The sequence below is a fragment of the Athene noctua genome, chromosome 29 (assembly GCF_965140245.1).
Source record: "Athene noctua chromosome 29, bAthNoc1.hap1.1, whole genome shotgun sequence".
Taxonomy (NCBI): domain Eukaryota; kingdom Metazoa; phylum Chordata; class Aves; order Strigiformes; family Strigidae; genus Athene; species Athene noctua.
This window is the reverse complement of record NC_134065.1, coordinates 2,321,391-2,345,789: the sequence shown is the minus strand read 5'-3', so window position 1 is coordinate 2,345,789 and position 24,399 is coordinate 2,321,391. Positions and strand designations below refer to the sequence as shown.

The 24,399-nt window shown below is 65.7% G+C and overlaps 2 protein-coding genes across 2 annotated transcripts; both read right to left on the bottom strand.

Moving 5' to 3' along the window:
* Positions 1-1,483: 1,483 nt before the first annotated feature.
* LOC141971705 (dnaJ homolog subfamily A member 1-like) lies at positions 1,484-6,689 on the bottom strand. The gene is made up of 8 exons (XM_074929234.1): positions 6,657-6,689; positions 5,549-5,699; positions 5,271-5,469; positions 4,168-4,272; positions 3,858-4,085; positions 3,545-3,775; positions 3,353-3,453; positions 1,484-2,440 (listed from the first exon to the last, which is right to left on the bottom strand). Exons 2-8 carry the CDS (start codon positions 5,678-5,680, stop codon positions 2,213-2,215), a joined length of 1,224 nt encoding a protein of 407 aa, XP_074785335.1. The 5' UTR covers positions 5,681-5,699; positions 6,657-6,689; the 3' UTR covers positions 1,484-2,212.
* Positions 6,690-13,264: 6,575 nt separating this feature from the next.
* NES (nestin) lies at positions 13,265-20,690 on the bottom strand. Its single transcript, XM_074929144.1, has 4 exons — positions 19,817-20,690; positions 18,838-18,962; positions 18,186-18,259; positions 13,265-17,617 (listed from the first exon to the last, which is right to left on the bottom strand). The coding sequence occupies exons 1-4, from the start codon at positions 20,627-20,629 to the stop codon at positions 13,773-13,775; spliced, it is 4,857 nt and encodes a 1,618-aa protein (XP_074785245.1). The 5' UTR covers positions 20,630-20,690; the 3' UTR covers positions 13,265-13,772.
* Between the last annotated feature and the right edge of the window lie 3,709 nt (positions 20,691-24,399).

Below are 24,399 nucleotides of genomic sequence, written 5' to 3'. Positions count from 1 at the left end.
GGGGGGGGCTCCCCAAACCCGCCACCAGCTCAGGGAGGGGACAGGCAGACTTTTTTTTTTTTTTTTTTTTTGGGGGGGGGGTGTGTGTCACCCCCTCCCCTTACCCCGCTGCTCTCCGGGCTGGGGGCCATGGGGAGCCCCCCCCCGCGCCGTTCCCCCCCCCGCCCCTGGCGGCCGGCCAGCATTGTTCTCTGCTTCCTCCTCCCCCCCCCCCCCCCCCCCCCCAAGCCTCATCTGGCGCCGGACTCTTTCCACCATGGGGGGGGGGCGGCGGGGGGGGTGTCCGGCTGCAGCCCCCCCCCCCTCCAGCCGAGGGGCTGTGGGGTTTCACCCCCATCCTATTGCGGGGGGGGTGTGCCTTGAGTAACGGGGGGGGTTATGGGGTGCTTGACCCCCCCCCCCGGTGTTTTTTTCGGGGATCCCCCCCCCGGCTCTGCCCTATAGCGCAGCCCCCCCACTCCCATGGGGTGAGTGCAGGCTGAAAAATGAGGGGGGATTTTTTTTTTTTTTTTTTTGGGGGGGGGGGCTGTCTCCCTCCTGAGGTGCCGAGCTGATGCGAAAGGTCCAGGAAGGAAATAACGGGGGGGGGGGGGGGGGTGTGTGTGTGTCTGGAGGGGGGGGACAGGGGGTGTTTTATGGGGTGCATGACCCCCCCGGTAGGTTTTTTTTTGTGTTTTCTCCCGTTTCTGCCCCATAGCGCAGCCCCCCCATTCCCATGGGGCGAGTGCAGGCTGAAAGGGGGGGGGGACACACTGATTTTTTTTTTTTGGGGGGGGGGCTGCCTCCCTTCATGCGGTGCTGAGCTGATGTAAAAGGTGCAGGAGAGAAATAACGGGGTGAGGGGGGGGGGGTCTGGAGGTGACATGGGGTGTTTTATGGGGTGCATGACCCCCCCCCCCGTGTTTTTTTTGGGGTTCTGCCCCATAGTGCAGCCCCCCCCCACTCCCATGGGGCGAGTGCAGGCTGAAAGGTGGGGGGGGGGACGGGAGGGACGGGACTGAGGGGGGGCTTTTTTGGATTGGGGGGGGGGGGGCTGCCTCCCTTTTGAGGTGCTGAAAGGTCCAGGGGGGAAATAACCGGGGGGGGGACACACACACTAAATAAGGTTGGGGGGGTATCAGAGGCGACGCAGAGGGTCTGAGATTGTCTGGGGGGGTCAGGCTAAGGGGCTGGTGAAATATGGGGGGCAGGGAGGGTAAGATGGGGGGGCGGGGGGGGCGCCTGGCTCCAGTTGAACCCTGCGGGTCCCCTCCCTGTTGCGCAAAGTTGGGGAAACTGAGGCACACCCGGGAGATCAAAGCGGGGGAGTCACCGCCCGCGCCCCAGGAACACGCACCCGCTGCCACTTGGGATTTGCTTTTAATGCCATGTACAAAGTCCTCCCCCCTTCCCACAAAAAAAAAAAAAAAAAAAAAATTAAAATTCATCTAAAAATAAATTAAAGGGACCCGTCTCCCCCCTGCCCCCCTCCCCGAACCCCCTTCTGTGCAAAGAGAAAAAAGAAACCCCCTCCGCTCCCCAGGCCCGACCCAGGCTCCAGCAAGGAAAGAAATGGGCAAAGCAAGGGAGGGGGGGGGGCGTGGTGGTGACCCCCCCGCAGCGTGGGGGCACAGGGGGGGCCCTGGGGCAGTGACGGGGACCCCGGTGGCACCTCCCGGCCTCGCCCGAAAAAAAAAAAAAAGCTGTCAGGGAGGTTTTGCCCCCAGCAGTTCACAGATGGGGAAACTGAGGCAGGTGGTGAGGCCACCACCACCCCCCCCGTGCCCCCCCACCTTCCTTCTTCATCATCATCATCATCATCATCATCAGTCCGGGTGGGGGATGTCCCCGCTGGGCTGGCAACGGCTGGATGTGGCCACTGAGCCCACTGGCAGGCGGAGCCAGGATTTTGTGTGTGTCCCCCCCCCCTCCAGGGCAGGTCATCGAGGGGCCTCATCCCCCCCGCGGTGGAGAGGAAGGGGCAGGAGCGGGGAGACCGTGGGGGGGGGGGGGCCCCCCCAAACAGGCCTGGCTCCCCGAGGGGGGGTGTCGAGGGAGGTGACGTGCTGTCGGAGAGGCGACCTATGTACATCCCTGAACGCGACGGCTCTCCGCAGCCCCCCCCCGGCCCTGCCTGAGCCCCCCCCCCCCCGCGGCGGGAAAGGGAAAGGAGGAAGGGGAGAGGGCGAGGTGGGGGGGTGGGAAGAAGCTACGGGCCCCCCCCACCCCTCAGCTACGAGGTCTGGCACTGGACGTGTTGGCGGACGCCGTCCTCGAAGTCGTCTTCGTGGTACGCTTCGCCGGCGTAGGGCCGCCGGGCCGAGCCGCCGGGGGCCGCGTAGTCGCTGAGTTCCACCTCCTCCGTCTCCTCGGTGGCCATCACCTCCTCCTGCGGCGGGAAGAAGGCCTGGAGCTGGCGCAGGCGCTCGGGGGGGAGCCAGCCCGGCTCCGGGAACTTCACCTGCGGCCGGAGAACGGAGATGGAAACGTGGGATGGGGGATGCCAGCGATGTGCGACCCCCAAGGATGAGGATTCCCGGGAATGAGGGACTCCAGGGATGGGGGATTCCCAGGAATCGGGGGCCCTCCACGATTGGGGGACTCCAGGGATGAGGGACCCCCGAGATGAGGGATTCTCAAGAATGAGGGACTCCAGGGATGAGGGATGCCCAGGAATGGGGGACCCCCCCAAGGATGTGGGACCCCCAAAATGGGGGATTCCCAGGAAATGGGGACTCCAGGGATGAGGGATGCCCAGGAATGGGGGACCCCCCAAGGATGTGGGGTCCCCAAAATGGGGGATTCCCAGGAAATGGGGAATCCAGGGATGAGGGATGCCCAGGAATGGGGGACTCCCAAGATGAGGGATTCTCAAGAATGAGGGACTCCAGGGATGAGGGATGCCCAGGAATGAGGGGTTCCCGGAATGTGGGACCCCCAGGATAGGGATTTGCAGGAATGGGGGACTCCAGGGATGGGGGACCAGCACGATTAGGGGACTCCAGGGATGCAGGACTGCCAGGATTGGGGATTCCCAGGAATTAGGGACTCCAGGGATGTGGGAGCCCAAGAATAAGGGATTCCCAAGAATGGGGGATCCCCACAACTGGGGTATTCCAGGAATGTGGGACCCCCGGGATGGGGATTCCCAGGAACGGGAGATCCAGGGATGTGGGACCCAGGAATAAGGGATTCTCAGGAATGGGGGATCCCCATGACTGGGGGATTCCAGGAATGTGCGACCCCTGGGAAGAGGATTCCCAGGAATGAGGGACTCCAGGGATGTGGGACCCCTGGGATCAGGGGGATTCCAGGGATACGGGACCCTCGGGATCAGGAGGATGCCCAGGAATGGGGGACCCCAGCTCCTCACCTGGAACTGCAGGATGAGTTTTCCCTTCTGGAAGGGGCTCCTGTAAACGGGCATCCCCTCGTTGGGGACACACTTCAGGTCCCCGGGTCGGATAACGTCACCTGAGACGGAGATCAGCGTCACCTCGCTGCACCCAGCAACATCCCACCACCCCCTAGGCTCTTTGTGGGGTACCCCGGAGCCCCCCCTGACCTGGCTGGGAGGAGATGAGCAGGGTCCTGTTGTCCAGGGTGCGGATGACCTGTCGGCAGCCGCACAGGGCGTCTGCCAGGCTGATCTCCCTCTTAACGATGAGGTCGTCACCGCTGCGTCGGAAAACGGGGTGTTCCTTCTGATCCAGGACGATGATGATGTCCCCGGGTTCCAGGCCGGGAACCTGGTCCCCTTCCTCGTGGAAGGTGATTTTCTGCCCATCCTTCATACCTGGGGGGTGCGTGGGGACAGTCCTGAGCTCAGGGGCTAGTTTTGGGGGGCTCCCCCCCCTCCCCAGAAGGCCCCTTCTTACCTTTATCCAGGTGAACGCTGAGGATCTTCTTCTCCCTCACGACCTTGCGGCCGTTGCAGGTGAGGCAGCAGTCCCGAGGCCGGATCCACTCGCCCTGCCCCTGGCACTGGGAACACACCGTCTGGATCTGCTGGATCATACTGGGCCCCAACTGGTGGATCCGAACCTCCATGCCCGAGCCGTGGCACTTGGGGCATCTCCTCTGGGCGCCCTCCCGCACCCCACAGCCTGCGGCGAGGGGAAGCAGAGAGGGGTGAGCAGGTGGGGAGGACCCCTGGGTGCCCCACGGCCCGGCCGCCGCGGCCCTCACCTCCACATTTCCTGCAGATGATGTTCTTCTGCAGGGACAGCTTGCGCGTGGTGCCGTTGTAAAGGTCCTCCAGCGACACCGAGAGCTGGTGAACCACCGTCTTCCCTGGATGGATGGATGGAAGGAAAGAACCTGGCTCAGCGGCGCCGGGTCCCCGCGGGGAACCACGACCAGCAGCTTCTCTCCAGAGCCAGACCCGCCTCGTCCACAGGGATGGTGGAAACGGGAACAGAAACAGCCTGAAGCGGAGCGTGAGGGCTTGGAAGAGCCTTGAGCAGCAATCTCCTCACAGAATCCTCGGGGTTGGAAAAGCCCCTGAAGCTCCTCCAGCCCAACCATGACCCTCCCCCTGACCCTTCCCAACTCCCCCAGATCCCTCAGCGCTGGCTCAGCCCGACTCTTCAACCCCCCCAGGGATCCCGGGGACTCCCCCCTGCCCTGGGCAGCCCATTCCAACGCCCAACAGCCCCTTCTGCACAGAAATCCTTCCTAACATCCAAGCTAAACCTTCCCTGGTGCAACCTGAAGCTGTTCCCTCTTGTCTTGGCGCTTATTCCTTGGATCCTCACGTCTCCAAGGATCCTGTCAGCTGCCCCGGGGCAGCCCCGTGTCCTCAGCACGGGCACAGCGCTCTGCCACCCTCCAACTGCTTAATCACCTCAACCCAGCCCAAGAGGCTCTACCTGAAGTCGCCGAGACGCTCCCCTTGGCCTCTTAAATTGCCCTGCTATTAAATCGTGCCACTTCAGCAAGAAACGCCGTGGCGAGTCACCTTCTCCCCGTGACCCAGGCCAAAAGCATCCGTAGAGTCACCGGAGCAGCCCTGCACGCCCTCGCGTCTCGCTGCAGCCTCCCCCGGGGCTCGCGGGGAGCCGAGGGCAGCGCTGGGCTGACTCAGCCCCAGCCCCGGGGACAGCAGGGGAAAAGCTGGGACAGGGACAGGGAAGGGCCCTTTGAAGAGGGGCAGATGGAGAAAGTAATGGGGATGACGAGGTAACGCGTCGGGCTGCGCGCTGCGGGGAGGGAGGTGGCCCGCGGGCCACCGACCAGATCCTGGCACCCCCACCACCACCCTGAGCCAGCACCCGGTGGGTCCCTGGTACCTCGCCTGTCTGCCCGGCCACGCATCCGCACTCCACCGCCAAAAAAGAGGTCGAAGATGTCCATGGGGGAGCCGAAACCGCTGCTCCCTCCTCGGTTGCCCAGGCCGCCCTCCTTCATGGCCCGCTCCCCGCCTCGGTCGTAGAGCGCCCGTTTGTGGGCGTCCGACAGCACCTCGTAGGCTTGGGAGATCTGCTTGAACTGGGGGAAAGGCGGGAAAAGAGGGTGAGACGAGGGGAAAGCGAGTCAGGCGAGGGGGGCCGGGGGGGGCTGTACCTACCCGCTCGCCCTCGCTGGGGTTCTTGTCGGGGTGGTAGCGCAGCGCCAGGCGCCGGTACGCCCGCTTGATCTCATCCAGGCTGGCTCCCGGCCGCACGCCCAGCAGGTCGTAGTATCCCGTCTCCTTCACCATTTTTTTCGCTGTCGACGTGCTGCGAGGGGAAAACAAAAAAGACGTGAACCCCCAGCCGGGACCCTTCCCCATCCCATCAGACCCTTCCCCGGCCCGGCACCCCCCACCCGTGGGACTCACCGAAGGATTTTATCCCCGTTTTCCTCCCGGCTCGCACCGCCCTGCCTCAGTTTCCCCACAGCAGCAGCATCCCGCGGGGTGGCGGAGGCTCCCCCGGCCCACGGCCCCGCCGCTCTCCCCCCACCCACACCGGGCAATGTGCCGGGAGCCGATAAGCCCCACGCGGGGCGTGGACGTATTTATCTTGCGACACGGGGAAATGAGGGACGCGGGGGGAAAGGCGCCCGCCCTCCCGCAGCCCTGTCCCGCTCCGGGCTCCTCTGGCAGGAGGTAAATAAGTGGCTCCTCTTGAGAAACGCCGTGGCATGGGTGTCCCCCCCCGGCCCCGACACGCCGGGGCTGGCGGCTCCCCCCCCGGGGCCAGGCGTGGATCCGTCCCGCGGGGACCAGCCTCCCCAGAACCAACCCGGGGACTTCGGGGCTGGTGTCACCTCCCGCCCGGGCACCCCCGAGCCCCCCCCCGGCTCCCCCGCTGGGGGATGGGGATGGGGGGGGGGATACCCCGCCTCGCTGCGCCGGGGGAGTGGAGGGGAGGGGGGAGCGGGGGGAGCCGGGGTGATGTGACATCCCGGTGCCCAGGACGGGACAGCGCGGGGACACCCCCCTAAAGCCGACCCCCGCGGGGCACGGCCCCCACAGCACCGGGTGCCCCCGAAGCGAGGCCTCACGGGGGGCACCGGGCCCCCCCCCGGGCCGTGTCAGGGTCCCCTCTGCTGACAGGCCCCGGCACCGGGCCCCGCCGTCCGTGCGCCCCCCCGCCAGGCCCGGGCCGGTCCCCGCCGCCGCGGGCGGGCAGGAACGCGGTGTCGGGGCCGGGGGGCCCGGGGGGGCCGCGGCCGGGGCCGCCCCCACTCACCGCCGCCGCCGCCGCTCCGCTCCCGTCTCCGAACTCTCTGGAAGCCGGGGACACGCCCCCCGCGCTCTCCATTGGCTGAGAGCGGCCCCGCGGGGCCCTCCCCCTCCGCCCCTCGCGCCGCGCCCATTGGCAGCGCCACCATCAGCACCCCGCCCTCCGCCACGCCCCCTCTCCCCGTCCCCTACTCTTATTGGTTGTCGACTCTTCCGGGCCGGTTCGGAGAGGGAGGAGCGCTTCAGAGGCTTCCGATTGGCTGCGATATCTGTCGGGTCCGCCTCCCCGGCCGACACCTCCTTTCTCATTGGTTGGATCGGAGTGGCCAATCAGAAGAAAGAGGGGGAATGCCGGGCGCCGCGGCCGGCCTGCAGGGGGCGCTGCGGGGCGCGGAGGGCCCGATCCCGCCGGCGGGGCCCGATCCCGCGGCACCAACACCCCGGGGCGGGGCGGGGGGGGGTGTCCGGCCCTCTCCTGCGGTGCCCCCCAACGGGGGACGCCTTTGGGGGCGTTCTGGACCTGCCCGACCGCGCCCCCAGCCGGGAGCCTTTCTGGGGAGACGCCTGGTTGTGTGTGTGTGTCCCCCCCCTCCCTAAATAGACTTTTTATTTTTTTGGGGGGGGGTCAGCAGCAAGGAGGGGTTTGGGGGGCCCCGTCCCCGTTTTTGTGGAGGCTGGGGGCTGCCAGGAGCCATCAGGAACCACCGTGCTGTGGGGTGTTGCCTTCCTGGGCTTGGCTGGTTTTGGGGGGCTTGGGGGGGGCACCACTGGTTATCACCCCCCCGTGCCAGGCAGCGATGTCCCCCCTGGGTGACTTTGGGCTCAGTCCTGCCCTGGGGCAGCCCAGGGCCCAGCCAGGGGTGCCTGGGGAGAGGGGGGGCATGATCAGAAAGGAATAAACCCCTGAGAGGAGGAGGAGGAGGAGGAGGAGGAAGGCACTGGGGGTGTGCTGCGGGGTCGTGGTGGGGTTTAGGGCCCCCCCCTCAGTGGCCAGCTCCAGTGTCGGCCTCCAAAATCACTGGCCATGTTTGGGCAAGCAGCCGAGCCCCTCTCCGGCTCCCGGGGGGCTGCCCTGACACCCCCCCCCCTTCCCCAGCGCCGTGCTGGGGGGGTGGCAGCAGCACCCCCAGGCAATGCCGGGGGGGGTCCCACAAGCCTGGAGGTGATAAATCTCCTCCCCCCACCCTGAAACCCAACCCCGCCGGGCAGTTGTCGCCCCGCTGGGGTTTCAGCGACCCCCATCCCACCTGCCCGGGGCGGGGGGGGGGGAATTTGGTCCGAATTCCTGAGAGAAGCTGCTGCCGTGGGGTGATGGACGGGGAGAGGCTGGGAGTGGGGTCTGACATGGGGTCCCCAGACTGGGCATGCAGTCCCCAAACTGGGCAGGGGTTCCCCAAACTGGGCACAGGTTCCCCAAACTGGGCAGGGGGTCCTCAAACCAGGCAGGGGTTCCCCAAACTGGGCATGGGGTTCCCCAAACTGGGCACAGGTTCCCCAAACTGGGCAGGTGGTCCTCAAAGCAGGCAGGGGTTCCCCAAACTGGGCATGGGGTTCCCCAAACTGGGCACAGGTTCCCCAAACTGGGCAGGGGGTCCTCAAACCAGGCAGGGCTTCCCCAAACTGGGCACAGGTTCCCCAAACTGGGCAGGGGGTCCTCAAACCAGGCAGGGGTTCCCCAAACTGGGCATGCTGTCCCCACACTGGGCAGGGGGTCCCCGGCCATGCTGCGGATGATTTCTGGGGCAAGGAGCGCTGGAGCCGAGGGACCTTCCTGCCCCTTCCCGAGGCCAGATCCGGCACCAGCTGCTGGTGGTGACTCAGGGCTGGCCACGGTCACATCCTGCCCCAGCGGCGGGTCCCTTGCCTGGCACCGTGCCCCAAACCTCCAGTGGGCACCGGGTCTGGACCCACGGGGGCTCAGCCCTGTTTGTCCGTGGCAGGTTTAGCCCCAAGGGTCAGATCTGACCCCAGAAACCCCAGGGTAGGGCGGGGGACACACACACACATCCCTGTTTGTCCCGGTGCCACCTGCGTGCCGGGGACCGGCTGTGCCGCGAGGAAGGAGCTGCTTTGTCGGCGCTTCCTCCGGTGGCCGCGTCCGGGGCTGAGTCACCTCCTGGCCCGCTGTTCCCCGTCCCAGGTGCCCCACGGCTCACGTGGAGTGGGTGCAGCCGGGTGCCCCGGCCTGGTGGGGTGCCCTGGGGAGGGATTCCAGTCTCCCCCATCGTTGCCTCAGGTCTTTTCCTCTTGCGGCTGGATGAGAAGGGAAACTGAGGCACGTGTGGGGTGCCAGTCACAGAATTCGAATCCCAGACTCACCAGGGCTGGAAAAGCCCCTGAAGCTCCTCCAGCCCAGCCATGACCCTCCCCCTGACCGTTCCCAACTCCCCCAGATCCCTCAGCGCTGGCTCAGCCCGACTCTTCAACCCCCCCAGGGATCCCGGGGACTCCCCCCTGCCCTGGGCAGCCCATTCCAACGCCCAACAGCCCCTTCTGCACAGAAATCCTTCCTCAGAGCCAGCCTGACCCTGCCCTGGGCAGCTTGAGGCCATTCCCTCGGGGCCTGGCGCTGGGGCCTTGGCTCCAGAGACTCACCCCCCCTCTCTGCCCCCTCCTGGCAGGGAGTTGCAGAGGGCCAGGAGGTCTCCCCTCAGCCTCCTCTTCTCCAGACTGAACCCCCCCAGTTCCCCCAGCCGCTCCCCAGCAGACCTGTGCTCCAGACCCTGCCCCAGCTCCGTTGCCCTTCTCTGGCCACGCTCGAGTCATTCAATGGCCTTTTTGGGGTGAGGGGCCCAAAACTGAACCCAGGAACCGAGGGGCGGCCTCCCCAGTGCCGAGCCCTGTCCCTGCTGGCCACGCCGGTGCTGGTACAAGTCGAGCTGCGTCCCCCGCCGGCCCTTTTCCCGCACCGCTCTTACCCCACGTCCCCTCTCCGTGCCCGTGGGCCGCATCCTGTGCCGGGGGCTGGGGCAATCCGTGGCGCTGCTGGGGCTGGGGCGGTGGAAGGGTCTCTTGGGGTGCTGCTTGGCGCTGGGGGGGAGCGGGGGGGTGGGTGGGTGCCCCGTTTCTCCCGGTTTCCCCCAACCGTTCCGGTGCAAAGGAGCGTTTGGGGAGGTAACGGCGTGGGGCTGGGGGCAGCTCTGCAGCGAGCCGTGAGTGTGGGACTGGGGGGGGGTTATCGCCTCAGGAATGGGGGTGCGTCGCCCCAGGGACCCCATTTTCCTCCCTGATGCTGACGGACGGCCCCAGACGCACATTCCTGGCGGGGCTCGGCCGCAGGCATCCGCGCTGCCCCGATTTGGCAGCAGCTGTCGCGGCGCTGGGGCACGGCGCTGCCGGGGGGGGGTCATGACCCGGCAGCTGGGCGAGCCCCTGAAACCAGGGTTGGGGGGGGGGCAGAGCTTATTATAGCTGGCAGGAGCTATTCCCGGGGGGTGTCTGACCCGGGTGAAGGGCGGCCGAGGGGGTGGCTGAGTCCCCGTCGTCCCCCCCCCCACACACACACCTCCCCGGGGGTGTCGCGGGAAGGGACTGGGGGTGGCGATGTCTTGCTGGGGGGGACACCCATCACTCACATCCCTGCCCTGGTCTCGTGTGGGGGACCAGCCCCCCTCTGCCGTGGGGGTTTTTGGGTTCCCATCGATTGTCCCCACCACGTATCCCCCCTCGGGGTGCCGGTGGCCCCAGCGTGGCTCCTGCTCGCCCGTATTTAGCATCCCCAAGGGCTCATTTTGGGGAGGGGGAGCGAGGGCTGCCCGTGACCCTCTGGCTGTATTTTTAGTCCTTTCCTTATAAGGTTCCCATGATTTTTGGGAGCTGTGAGCAGAATGAAGTCATCGCTGAGGTCATCCCGCCTCGTCCCCCCTCCCCGTCCCGGCGCGGGCTCTCACCCCACAGGGAGTTTTTGTGTGGGCTCTATTGAAATCCCCCTCTCGTCCGGCCTTAAAGGAAACAAAACCCTTCCCCGGCTGGCGGGGGGCCAGGCTGCGGGGGGCTCTGGGGGGCTCTTAAAGCACCAGCCCGGCAGCTCCACCCCTTGACCGCAGCCCCCCCCCCCCCCCCGTACCCCTCCCGCCCTTTTGCACACGCGTGTGCACCAGCGCGGTGCTTCCAGCCGCGCCTCCGAGCAGCGTTGGGGTGTGGGGTTGGCACCTCCGCTTCTCTTTCCGGTCCCAAACAGCAGCGAAGTCCCCAAAATCAGATTGTGTGTGCTCGGCTGGAGCTGGCGGGGGGGGCGCGGAATGGGGTTTGGTAGCCTCCGGTTGGGGCAGGTGGCTTTTGGTCTGATGGGGGGGTGCCCGGTGGGTGTCTGAGCTGTGGCCTCATGCCAGGGTCAAGCGTGGGGGGACCTGGGCACGCTCAGTCCCACTGGGGACATGTTCGGTCCTGCTGGGGACACACTTGGACCCATCAGGAACACGCTTGGTCCCATTGGGGACACGCTTGGTCCTGTTAGGGACATGCTTGGTCCCATCAGGGACACGTTTGGTCCCATTGGGGACATACTTGGTCCCACTGGGGACATGCTTGGTCCCATCAGGGACACTCTTGGTCCCACTGGGGACACGCTTGGTTCTGTTAGGGACATGCTTGGTCCCATCAGAGACGCTCTTGGTCCCATCAGGGACACGTTTGGTCCCATTGGGGACATACTTGGTCCCACTGGGGACATGCTTGGTCCCATCAGGGACACTCTTGGTCCCACTGGGGACACGCTTGGTTCTGTTAGGGACATGCTTGGTCCCATCAGAGACACTCTTGGTCCCATCAGGGACACGTTTGGTCCCATTGGGGACATACTTGGTCCCACTGGGGACATGCTTGGTCCCATCAGGGACACTCTTGGTCCCATCGGGGACATGCTTGGTCCTGTTAGGGACACATTTTGTCCTGTTGGGGACACACTCGATCCTGTTGGAGACATGTTTGGTCCTGCTGGGGACACGCTTTGTCCTGTTAGGGACATGCGTGGTCCCATCAGGGACACGTTTGGTCCCATTGGGGACACGCTTGGTCCCATTAGGAACACACTTGGTCCCACTGGGGACACGCTTGGTCCTGTCAGGGACATGCTTGGTCCCATCGGGGACATGTTTAGGTCCTGTTGGGGACACATTCGGTCCTGTTGGGGACACGCTCAGTCCTGTTGGGGACACATTTGCTCCTGTTGGGGACACGCTCGGTCCCCTCCACGCACCCTCACTGGTGCATTTCTCGCGCCTGCAGACGAGCATCGCCGGGGTTTTGCTCTCCAGGCTGCATCCCCCGCACCCCCCAGCCCTCCCCACCCTGCCGGGTGACCCCCAGCCCTCTGCAGCCTCATCCCATCCTCCTCCCCGCCCCCCCCCCCCCCGCCATCTGTCCCCCCTTGTCGCTTTGTCAGCACCGGCTGGAATGTGGATTAATTTCGGGAGGAATGTCACCCCCCGCCTTGCGAAGCTCCTCGCTCGGCCGCCATCTCCTCCGCAGCATCCTGCCACTGTCCCTCCTCGCCTGGGCAGCCCCGCTTTTGGGGGGACACTGGGGGGGGGGCTGGGGGGGGTATTACTGGAGCTGCCATCGGCCGCCAACGGGCTGATGCTGCCCAGGCCTCGCTGGCGGGGCGCGTCCGAGCCAAGGGCTGATTGAACGCAGGCTCGGCGCCTGATTAAACTAATCGGAGGGGTGATTTTTTTTTTTTATTACGGTGTTTGGATCCGCTGGAGTTTAGCCTTAAAAGGAAACCGTCGCCTTCGGGCAGGGGAGGGGGCTGGGGGCTTCGCAGAGAGGAAGGCAGATAAACGTCGGGTCCTTATCGGTCCCTGGCTCCGAGCATCCCCGGGCGCTGGCACCGGGCAGAGAGGGGGGACAGGCCGGGCTAAATCCGGCGTGTGGGCGAGCAGCGGGGCCAGCCAGGCGGGCGGCCCGTCCCCCAGCACCCAGGGAGCGATGCTGAGCGCACCCGTGGGTGCGAGGCTGTCGGTCCCCAGGGATGCTGTGGCCACCCGGATCCTCTTGTCCCCTTGCCCGGGGTGACTCAGCCCTTTACCCGGCATAAAGGAGCCCATTCTCTGGCCGGAGGATGATTTATGCGGTTATTCCCTCGCCATCCCCACGCCAGGCTGCACAACGGGGTGATTGAGCCCCCCTGGGCTCCTCGCAGCCCTCCCACCCCACCCCGATGCCCAACACCCTTTGGGAGAAGGGGCAAAGCCACGTCTGCCGGGGTGATGGGGTCCCTGCCGCGGTGCTGGGGGGCCCCGGCAGCTCCAGGCGCTGGGCACCCTGCCCGATCCGGGCAGGAATAGCGGCTGGTTTTGCTGGCTCATCACTGAAGGCGCTGGCACGGGGATGGGGAGGGCTGGCAACCTGTCCTGTCCTGCTAGCCAGCCCAGGCGGGGGTCAGGGAAGTGCCTGGCCAGCAGGCGCTGAGTGGCACCCACGGGGCTTTGGGGATGGGGGAGCAGCGCCCTGGGGACCCCGTTCCCAGCCCGTGCTGAGCGAAGGCTTTCCTGGAAGCGCAACCCCCCCAACCAAGCCCTGTCCTGCCCCCCCAGCCTTGCCCCAGAGCTGCTGCCCCCTCCCCTCCCGTCCCCCCTGAGCCCCCCAGGCCGAGGGAATGAGAAGAGCAGCGGGTCCGAGTGGGAGGACGAGGCTTTTATTAAATTAACGTCGAGGCAGCGAGTACATCTGGTGTGGGTCGGCCCCGCGAGCGTCGGTGGGTCGGGGCTGGGGACCCCGGGGTGCCCTTGCCCCAAGGCGCTGGGTCCCGGGGTGCAGCGCGTGGGGGTCCCCAGCCTCCAGCTGGGACAGATGAGCTGGGGGGGGTTTAAGGGGGAAGGTCACAGGGGAGGGCGAAACATGGAGTTTAAATTAAATACAGCCACAGCAACCCACCCAGAAGGGGCACAAAATGAGGCTGGGGTCCCGGAGCAAGCATGCGAATCGGGGGGGGCCGAGGGGGGGTGCGAGGGCGGAACTGAGCTTGGTGGTTCTTCACTCAGAAAAGGGGTGCAAAAAATCCACACAAACTTGTTAAAAATCGTCGGGAAATGGAGAAGCGTTAGGTGGGTGGGAGGGCAAAGTGAGGGTGCTGGGTTTTGGCAGGGAGGGGGCTACTGGAGGGGTCCCCCCTCCACCACCGTCACTCGTCCCCCGAGGACCAGGGCTCCTGCTCGGCTCTCAGCCGACACGCCGGCGGCTGGTCGGGCGCGAGGCACAAGACGTCGTCCCCCAAAGCGGACGGTACGGGGCTGGCGCCGGCCCCGCCGTGCTTGCCACGTGGGCTGACGTCGGCCAGCTTGGCGGCGTCGGCGGCTCCGGGAGCGAGGGGCTGCGGCGGCGGCACCGCGCTGGGCTCTGGGCTCTCCGCGGGGAGCTCCTGTGCCGGCGGCACGTCGGCGATTCCGTTCGGCACCTCCTCGGTGAATTCGGCCAGGTCCTCCAGGCTGGCCTCCCGGTGCAGCCCGTTCTCGGCCCGAACAGGACCTTCCGTCCCCGGTGCCGCGTCGGCCGGTGCCTCCTGCACCGTCGGCTCCTCCTCGCTGGACGAGGCGGGCGAGGAGTCTTCCCCGGTGTCACGGGGGAGCTGGGTCCCGCCGGGATCCCGTTGCCCACCCTCGGCCGCCCTCACCCCCATCACCAGCTCCTGGTTGAACTCCAGGGCTTGCTCGACTATTTCCAAAATATCCGAGTCTTTCATGACGTCCACCGGCACCTCGGCAGAGAGATCAGCCGCGCCTGGGCCTTCTTCAATCCGCTCTGGAAAACCTCCCTGCTCCGGCACAGAGCCCGGCCTCGGGGGCTCGGCCTCGGGGGGCTCCTCGTCCCCGGCCGGGGGAGGGATGTCACCGTCTGGAGCTTCCTCCTCCACAAACGGCTGCTCATCCGCTGTCTGCTCCGCTCGGTCCGGCACCGGAGAAACCGGCATCACCCGGGCCTGGAGCCCGGCCGGAGGGATGGACTCGGCTGTGTCATGGTGAGCTCTGCCGGGATCCTCCTCCTCCTCTTCCTCCTCCTCCTCCTCCTGCCCTGCCAGCCCCATGTCGCAGCCTGGGAGCGTTTTGGCTGTGCCGGCGTCGTTCTCCGGCTCTACCGTGTCATCGAGCTCCTCAACCAGTTCCGTGGCCAAATCCTCCGAGTGTCCTGGTCCCTCACGTGAGCTGGTGGCACCCGGGGCTGCCTCAGCACCTCCTGTGAACAGCCCCACGGCCCCGGGGGAGCCAGGATCTGCCTCGGGTGCAGCTGGACCTTCCTCCAGCTCAGCAGTAAACCCCCCAGCATCGTCCTCATCCTCATCCTTTGGCATCTCAGGTTCTTCTGTGGGCATCTTCACGTCTTCATCTGCTTCACCGACAAACGCCTCAAAGTGCCCTTCGTCCTCTGGCACTGGAGATGCTTCTCCAGGAGCTTCCAGATCATCTTTGCTGGCCTCGATTGCTTCAACTTTAATTTCTTCAAAATCCTCGGAGATCTCAGCTTCCTCCGAGCTGGACACCTCTTGGTTGGGAGCAGAAACCATGAAATAACCTTCCTCCTCCTCAACACCCTCTGCCACAGGGGCTACCTCTGTCTCTGCTTCCTCTTCGTGGCTCTCTGGCACGGTGGGAGTTGGTGGCTTGTCCCTCCCTTCCAGCCATCCTTCATCCTCCGGAGCTATTTCGGATGCAGGGGCTGTCTCTGTGGACTCCTCAGTCTCCGAAAGGTTTTGGCTGGGTGCGACCGCAGCCAGCATCTCCCCTTCGTAGAGGTGCAAGGGCGTGCTGTCCGGCAGCGTGTCCTCCAGCTCCACCCTCCTGCCCACCCCCGGTGCCGGCTCCAGCTCTCCCGATCGCCCGGCATCCTCCTCCTCCTCCTCCTCCTCCTCCTCGCTTCTCTCCGCACCATCACCTGGTGCCTGCTCGAGTGCCGTGGGGCCGGAGCTGCTGCTCTCCGGCTGTCCCGGCTCTGAGCCAAGCTCATCATCAGCATCTTCATCCTGCACCTCCCACGGCTCCTCCGGAGCCTCGGCCGGCTCCTGGCTGTCCCCTTGCCCAGGGACATCTGCGGGTGTCGGGGCAGGCTGCCCTGCGGTGCCATCCTGCTCATCCCTTGCCAGCTCCGGGGCCGGCTCAGCCTCTGGCGGTGGCTGCTGCTGGCTCATCTCCTGGCTCTCAGCATCTTCTTTATCATCCTCCTGGGCTTCCTCCAGCTCTGCTGGCGATGTGCCATCTCTCTCCTCACTTTCCAGCCCTCCTGCGCTTGTCGGGGCATCATCTGTCCAAGACGGCTCTTCCATCCCCAGAGTCCCCTCTGCGTCTCCCGCTGTCACCTCCCAACCCTCTGGATGGGACTTTTGCCCGTTGCCATCATCCCCCCTGCCCCAGGGCTCCTCTCCCAGCTCTGGCTCCAGCTCCTCCTGCTCCAGCTCCTCCTCCACAAAGCTGTTCTCCTGCAGGTCCCCAGGCTCCTCCTGGGCTCCGCTCTCCTGCCCCGGGGTTTCAGGTCCCGCTGCCTCTCCTGCCCAGGGATCTTCTGCTCCCAGCACCTCCCCACCGGCCTCTCCCTTTTCTCCCTCACCCTCTTTTGCTGTGCCTGGGTCCTCCTCTCCAACGGCATCTTCTTCAGTCCCTGACGAAGCCTCTTCTGCTGGGATGGCCTCATGGATGTTTGAGGACTCCTGCTCTGGGCACGTCTCCTCCCCTGGGCACGTTTCCTGCTCCTTTTCCTCCTCTGCAGCCAGATCCATCTCACACATGGGCATTTCCTGATGCTCAGGCTTTTCCTGCTCTCCATCAACAAGGTCCTCTTCCAGGTGACTTTCCATGGGCAAAACCAGGTGGCTTCCCACGAGGACAGCACAAGCAGCTTCGACCTCCCTTTGTGGGGACTCCCCTTCTCGCACCTCCATTCCTTCACCCTGGACATCACTGTCCTCCCCGCAGGGGCTGTGGGGTTCCCCCTCCTCCTCATCCTCCGAGGGGTGCGATGCCTCCGTGCTTGGGGCCTCCACCTCGTCCTCCCCTTGCTCTGGCTCTTCCCAGCTCATCTCCACCTGGCCAGGGCCACTCGTGTCCTCTTCCTGAGCCACGCCTTCTGATTCCCGTGGGCTCAGCACAGCGGGCATCTCCTCCTGCCACGCTCCCATCTCCTCCCGGCTCGCCTCGGCGCTGGGGGAAGCAGCCATGCCGCAGGGGTGCGATCCTGGCGGGGATGCAGCTCCGTCCCCCAGGGCGCTGCTCTCCACACCCAGCGCCTGGAACTCGGCTTCCTCAGCCCTCTCCTCCACTTCGGGGGCTTCGCCATCCCCAGCACCTTCGGAGAGGTCTTGCCCTTCCCCGACCCCCTCTGCGACAGCTCCTCCGCAAACCTCTATGGGGGGAAGGGGGCTGGGGGCACGGGCATCCCGGGGGGCCCACGCAGCGCTGAGCGTGGGCTCTTCTTTGGGCTGAGCATCGTCTTTCATTTCCTTGAGAGCATCCTCCAGCGCCTCGCTGACCAGTTGGGCTGGGTACCGCAGGCCACGGGCAGGCGCCGTTCCGGGGGGCTCCACGCCGGCATCGTCAGTCTCCGCCGCAGCTCCGGGTGGAGGATGCTCCTTCCCTCGGCTCATTTCCCCCTCAGCTCCCCCTGGCCAGGCAGGACCCTCTCCCCCAGGGCTCCCCGGCTCCGGCGGCACAGGGCTGGAGGGCTCTGGGGAGAGAGGAGGGGCGGCTTTGCCAGGCCGTGGGGGGCTCGGCGTGGGGCAACTGGGGGCACCCATCTCCCTGGCCGTGCTGACAGCCTGTGCTGCCGTGGCATGGAGGACTGAGCTGATTTTCTGGAGCTCCCTGGTGCCAGAGCTCTGCGTTTTGGGTGTCAGGGTGTCACTTTGAGCTTTTGTTGGCTGCCCCCACCCCTCTGCCCTGGGGAAGATGGAGGGGCTGGCACGGTGGTCCCGGGGCAGCAGCCGCCTGGTCTCGGTGCTCGCCGGTGCCAGCTTGCTGCTGCTGCTCACCTCCAGTTTGAGATCTGCAAAGAGCGAGGAGGAGCGCGGTGAGCGGGCTGAAAAGCCGCTCGTGCGACTCCCCCATCCCTCCTCTACCTCCTGGGTGCCTCTCGCTGCCCCCTCTCCTACTTGTAAACAGAATGTGGGAAATTCCTCCCTCGAGAGCAGCCGATGCCGACGGTCCCCGTGGATTCAGCATCGCGCAGGGATGATGCTCTGCCCGGCTGCAGCCGCAGTCCGGCCCCGCTGCGGGGGCAAGTGTGCAGGTGACAGGCTTTCCGTGGTATATTTTAGGAGGAAAAAAGTAACGCTCAGCTTTTTACAACAGTCCGCGGTCCCACGGGGCACACGGATCCGTTCCTGCCCTCCCTGTGCTGGGCAGGAATTAAAAAAAGAGGCGAAGCAGCAGATAAGCCGTTATCTGCACCGCGGCGGCTGCAAACCCCGTGCCAGGAACCCCCCCGGCTGCTGTTCGCACCTTCCTATCGCGCCGAGGAACCGCTGCCAGGAAAATGCTCGTGTCTATATTCAGCCTCATCCCCAGAACCCCCCCGGGGTGCCGCGGTGGGGGTGCTCCCGGGGGTCCCTTACCTCGTAAACCGTTGGCCAGCTTGTACTCCCCGGCTGGCATTTGTAAGCGGGTGCTCTCTGCTTCCAGCAGGGTCCTGCAAGGAGAGGAGTGGGGTGGGTGCTACGGGGTGGGTGCCACAGGGTGGGTGCTACAGGGTAGGGGGGTGTCTGCACCCAGTGCACTCCAGCACACCCCTCCTTGGGCTATGGTGGCTGCTTTGCAGGTAAACTGAGGCACAAAGGGGATAAGGATGGTTTTACTGCCCTGTCCCAGCTCAGCGGAGGGACCGGGGTGGGAGGGGGGGAGCGGAGCTGCCCCCCCCTTCGCTCCTGTCTCCCCTCCCATCCCCCCGTCCCCAGGATTAGTGTCCGCAGGGTGACATCATGCTCTGCCGGGGAGGCCCCTCGGCTCAGCGGGGACAGCCCCTATTCTTATGCTAATTGTCCCCCCCAGTCCCCTGGCAGCCGCCTTTGTCTGGGGCCATCTGGAAGAGGGGCACGGGGCTACCCCTACGCAACACCCCCCTTGCGCCCGAGACCCCCCATTTGTACCCGAGACCCTTCCCGTGCTCCCCGCGGTGCAGGATTCATCCCCAGGGTGGTGTATCGGGCGGGGGGGGGGGGGGGGAAGCGGCTGCTCCCCCCCAGCCCTGTCCCCCATCAGGGACCTCACCTGTAGGTCGCCACTTCCAGGCTGAGGGACATCTTGAGGTGCATGAGCTGCTGCCTGTCCTCCAGCACCTGGGCGATCTGCACCCGCAGGCTCTGCTTCTCCTGCTCCAGCGCCTCCATCGCCAGCTGCGGGCAGCACCGGGAGGGGGTTCAGGGGTGCCTGAGCCCTGCCTGAACCCCGCCTGTCCCTGCCAGCCCTGGGACCACGCCGCTGGCTCTCGTGTCCACCCAGCGCCCCTTGGAGTGATGCAGGAAGGGGGGTCCCCGGGACTTGATTTTGGCACCGTGGGGGCTGAGGATGGGGAGAAGGGGGCGAGGAGGGGAGCGGGGCTGGAAAGCGAGGGGGAGGCGAGGAAATGCCGGAGGGGTTCAGGGCTGCCGGACGTGAGGAAGAAGCATCTTTGGGGCGAGCAGCCGAGGCCGCGGCACCCTCTGCTCCGCGGCGCCCATGGCCGGTCCCCAGACCTGGAACAAAGAGGGACCCTTCCCCGGGCGGTGTCTGCGCCGTCCCCCGGCATGTCCAGCCCCGTCCCCCCGCCCCGCCACCTCCCTCCGCTGAATTACTTTTGCAGCTGTGGGGTTGCAGCTGCAGTGAAGTTGGTTGGAGTTTATCCTCTCCCCCCCAGCGCTGGGGGGGCAGCAGGCAGGGGCTGCCCTTCCCCCCGGCCCCGGGCAGGGTGGTGGGGGAGGACCTGGTGTCTGGGTGCTGCTCCCCCGCGGCAGGGTGGCCCCAGGTCCCTGTTGTGACGGGGACAAGGACGTCCCTGAGTTGCTCCGCTCTTCCTCCCGCCCTCCCCTGCTTCCTCTCCATCTGCAGCTCATCCAGAGCCACCGTCCATCCCTGCCCTGGGCTTCACTCCGTCCATCTTGCCTCCTCCTGTCCATCTCCCGCGTCCCTTTTGCAGGGGGTGGCTGCCCCGAGCACCCCCAGCACCCCACTCTCCCCCTCCCCAAGAAACCTCCCCACCACCTTCACCCACCTGGAACTTCTCTGCCTCCCCGCGCTGCTCCTGCCACTGCCGGGCCAGGCTCTCCTCCAGCATCTCCTTCCGCGCTTTGAGCCCCGCCAGGTCCTTCTCCAGGTGCTGCAGCTGCAGCTGGCTCTGCTGATTGTCCTCCACCGCCTTCCAGAGGTTCTCCTTGGCCTGGCAGAGGGACCCCTCCAGCTGCGACACCTCCGTTTTGTAGGTCTCCACCGCCCCTTTCCAGATCTCCGACAGTCTCTTGGAGTAGTCCTCCACCTCCACCGGCTGGAAAGCCACCGGCGCACAGCGGAAGGTCTCCAGGCTCTGCGAGAAGCTCGCAATCTCCTGGTCCAGCCCCGCTTTTTCCTCCTCGTGCACCTCCAGCAAGGCTTCCACCTCCTTCTCCAGCTGCACGGCTCTCTCCTTCAGCCAGATCTGCGCTCTCCTCTCCTCCTCCAGCTCCTTCCTGCTCAAGTTCAGCTGCTTCTTGGCTTCTTCTCGGGCCGCTTGCTCCTTCTGGCACCTGCTTTTCACCTGCTGGACCTCCTCGTAGAGGTTGTCCCTGGCCAGCTCGGCCGTGCACTTCTCCCTGAAGGCGTGATCCAGCGCATCCCTCAGGGCTCGCAGCTCCTCCTCGTACTTTGCCCGCCACGAGTCCCCGGCGGGGCTGCCCTTGGCGCTCTGGATTTCAGCTCGCAGCACCTCATTCTCCTCCTCCAGGAATTTCACGCGGGCCAGGTAGGCTTCCAGCCGCTTGTTGAGGTCCCACATCTGCAGCGACTCCTCGCCCAGGGCTCTCGCCCCTGCGAAACTTTCCGTGCTCAGCATCGGCGCTGCCGGAGGATGCCGGGGAGGAAGATGCCGGGGCTCTGGAGGAGAGGGAAGGCAGGGAGGGAAGCGAGTGGCTGGGAGCGGAGGGGAGTGCAGCTATTCATACTCCACAGCCGGGCGAGTGGGAGGCCCCTGAGACCTGGGCGAGCAGTGGGGCTTAACTCTTCCGCAGCCGGGCCGGCTTCAGCCCACGTGGGCTCGACGCCGGCTGCGGGGAGGGCTGAGCCCCTCTCCAGCAACACCGCCGGGATTTCCCAGCCCTGGGCAAGGGCAAGGTGTTGCTTTGCACTTTGGGAGAGTGGCTCGAAGGGTTGGATGGATCTCCCCCTCCGGCGTGCCTCAGCTGGGAAAATCCACCCCCCCAAAGCTTGAGTGCCAATGCCGGGGTGCTGGAAGCTGCCGTGGGGGCTCGGCGTGAGGCTGGGAGATGTCCAAGGGCGGGTTGGCAGATGCCCGTCCTCGAGGGCTTGGCTGCGGGCAGCCCTCTGCCGTAACTCCCTGGCCCCCTGGCACTCCAAAACCTGGGGCCAAGAGAGCCCAGACGGGGCCTGTCGAGGGTGTCACAGCCCCGGGCGGGGGGGACGCCTGCACCGGGGCCACCAGTGCCTCTTGGTGGCCGGGGCAGTTTTAGGCTCAGCTCAAGCCACGGCTGAGCCGGTGCCCTGGACCTGACACCTCTTTGCACCGGGAAAACCTCAGGGGGACAGCGGGGGGGGACACATCCCAGCCAACCCCTCTTTCTGTGGGGTGCTGCATCCAGCTGTGTCCAGCTGCAATCTTCTTTCTTTCCAGATGTGCGCGGCGGGAGGTGCTGAGCGGAGCCGGGAGCCCAACGGGGACTGGCGGCTGCCCCTGGCCCCCGCTTTCGCCGGCAGCCTCCGAAACTTGGCAAGCGCCGCCTCAACATTTGGTTTCGTTCACAGCTTTCACCCGCGCGGCCGCGCCGTCACGGTGGGGTTATGAATCGCTTCGCGGGGAGCGTTTGGGGATTATTATTTTCTATTTCTTTTTTCTTCCCTCCCTCCCCGCTCCCCCAGCTGATTTATCTGGGGGAAGGGCAACGCGCTGGCAAGGGGAGGAGGTCTAAAAACTCAAACTCGGGAGGTTTCTGTGAACAAAAGAGGCAGGAAAACATAATTTGGGGAGAGACTTGCCAGCTTTCTCTCCCGGTCCTCCCTCTCCCTGAGAGACGGTGCCTTTCCCACGGGAGGGTCCCTGCTCTGTCCTCATCAGGGCAAGGAGAAGAAGAGTAAATGTCCCCTCCCGAGCTGTCCCACGGGGCAGGCTCCAGGCAAGCTCCTCCGGAGAGACAAGCAACAGTCCCCTCTGCTGGCAAATGCCACCTAGAGCCACCCCGAGCCGTCCCCGAGCTCCTTCCAGGAGCCGGCGGGGCCCCCCACGTCCCCCCAATCTGGGAACAGCAGTAACAAGGGGTCCCGGCTCCCCATCGCACGACAAGGAGTGGGTTTTCCCCTGGGTGCTGCCACTCTGTTGGGGATTTACGAATCTGAGTCACTTGTCTCCCTCATTTGAGCGGAACGTGACACCATCTCGGTGCCCGGTTGGTGGGGAGGGGGAGATGACCCAGCGTGGGGGTCCCTGAAGGTATCGGCTTCCCCGCTCATCTCTGGCCAGACATCCTGGCTGGCTCCCCGGCCAGGCTCTGGTTTGCCTCTCGCAGCCGGGATTGAAAATCCGTGAAGCAGCACCGGGAGCGCGGAGCTGGGGTCATTCGCCTCCAGGTGCCCCGAGCCCAGGCAGCGGGGTGATGGAGCCTTGCTGTGAGCCCTCCTCCTCCTCCTTATTCCCATCACACAGCTGCTCCCGAGCTGGGCTGCTGGGCTTTCCACCAGCTCCCATTGGTTGCCCGTGGGGTGACTAGGTGCCCCAGGGCGACTGGCCCCCAATGTTGGTGTCTGCCACAAGGCAGCCCTCGGTGCCTGCGGCTACACTGGGAAGTGCCAGGGAGGGAGCGTTTCCTTCCTCCCTGGCCTCGCTCCCCTCTTCCTCCTCATGCCTTTGCCTTGGCTTTCCCCATTTTGCCCCAACAGCCAGCACCGGGGCTCTGTGGACCAGCCCAAATCCTGCACCCCTGGGATCCCCAGGGGTGTAGAGGGGTCCCAGCACTTTCCTACCTGGGGGCAGAGCTGGGGGGGGGGGGGGGGCACCCTGGGGGTGGGGGTGGCTGTGTAGCCCTTCCTTCTGCGGGGTGCTCAGGGTTGGGTGTCACTTGGGGTAGGGCCATCTGTGTCCCTGGGGGATGCTCAGGGTCAGGAGCTACCCAGGGTGGGGACATCCATGTCCTTGGGGGATGCTCGGGGACAAAACGCCCTGGAATGGGGACATCTGTGTCCCTGGGGGATGCTCAGGGTCAGGATCCACCCTGGGAGGGACACATCCATGTCCCTGGGGGATGCTTGGGGTCAGGATCCCCTGGGACAAGGACACTTCTGTCCCTGGGGGATGCTCAGGGTCAGAATGCCCTGGGATGGGGAGATTTGTGTCCCTGGGGGAAGCTCTGGGTCAGGATCCCCTGGGGTGGGGACGTCTGTGCCCCCCCTGTCCCCGCGGGGTCCTTAGGGGTGACTGTTCAGCAGCAGCACAGGTTTGTGGGGGCAGCAGGTTTGAGGGTGCCGCAGCCCCCGGGCAGGGTGGGGGCCTGGCAGGGTGCTGGTGAGCTTGGCACGGGGTGTGTGGCAGGCGCTGCTACGTGACTTGGAGCAGATCTGGAGGGGGAAGGAGGAGGAGGAGGAGGAGGAGGAAGCACAGCTGGGCATCGGGCCCTTCCAGCCTGGACACAGCTGGGGACGTCGTGGGGCCGGAGGGGGGTGTGTGGTGTCCCTGTGGGGCCCGACCCCTTCCCATGCCCTCAGCTGCTGGGGCTGGGCCTGGGGCAACAGGAAATTCTGGGAGGTCCCTGACACCTCCGGGGCTGCAGGCAGGGATGGGGATTCTCTGATGGCTAATAAGGGTTGTGTCCTGCTGCCACCTTGCTCCTCTCCCTCCTCCCTTACCCCTTCCCAGAGCTGGATGTCCCAAGGGCTTTGTCCCACCGATGCCACCAGCCAGGAGGGACTAGGAGCTGCCCGGGGAAGGGACAAGGCAGAGCAGCAACCCTGGAAGATTTTCTCTGAGCCGGCGAGGAAACCCCAGCCAGGCTGGGAACATTTGTTCCCAATTAGGCCGGGGCACGCTCCCTGCTGAGCAGACACTCTGCGTTTCCCCCAGCCCTGAGCTTTTTGCCGCAAAAGTGCCGGGTGCAGGATGTGACCTCATGGGTTGGGTATGGGGGGGGGCAGAGGTTGGGGCAGCCCATGGCTTTCACCGCTGTCCATCCCGGCGTCCGTCCCGGCGTCCCTGCCATCCCGCACCGCGATGCGGCTGCCTCCAGGGCAGAGTGTTGCGGCGCTCATCACCCGCCGGACTGCGCCGCGAACCAGACCGTCTCCGCCGCCCGTAATTATTTCCCAGGGTGACGAATGATTAATTCTGCTCAGGAGCTGCGGCTTTCTGCAAACTCACCCGAGCAATTATCCAGCAGGCTCCGTGCCGGCCCCCCCGGGGCAGAGGATGCTCCAAGCCAGAGAAAGTTTGAGTGAGATCCGGTTATAAAAAGCCCCAACGCTGACTCGTGGGTGCTGCCCTTCTCCCGAGGGGGTCAGAGCTGCAAATAAGGGTCCCCCGCTGCACCCCGGACCCCAACACATCCCTCCAGGAGCAATGTGCAAGCCCCTAAACCTAACGATGCATTAATTATCCTGGGTCCC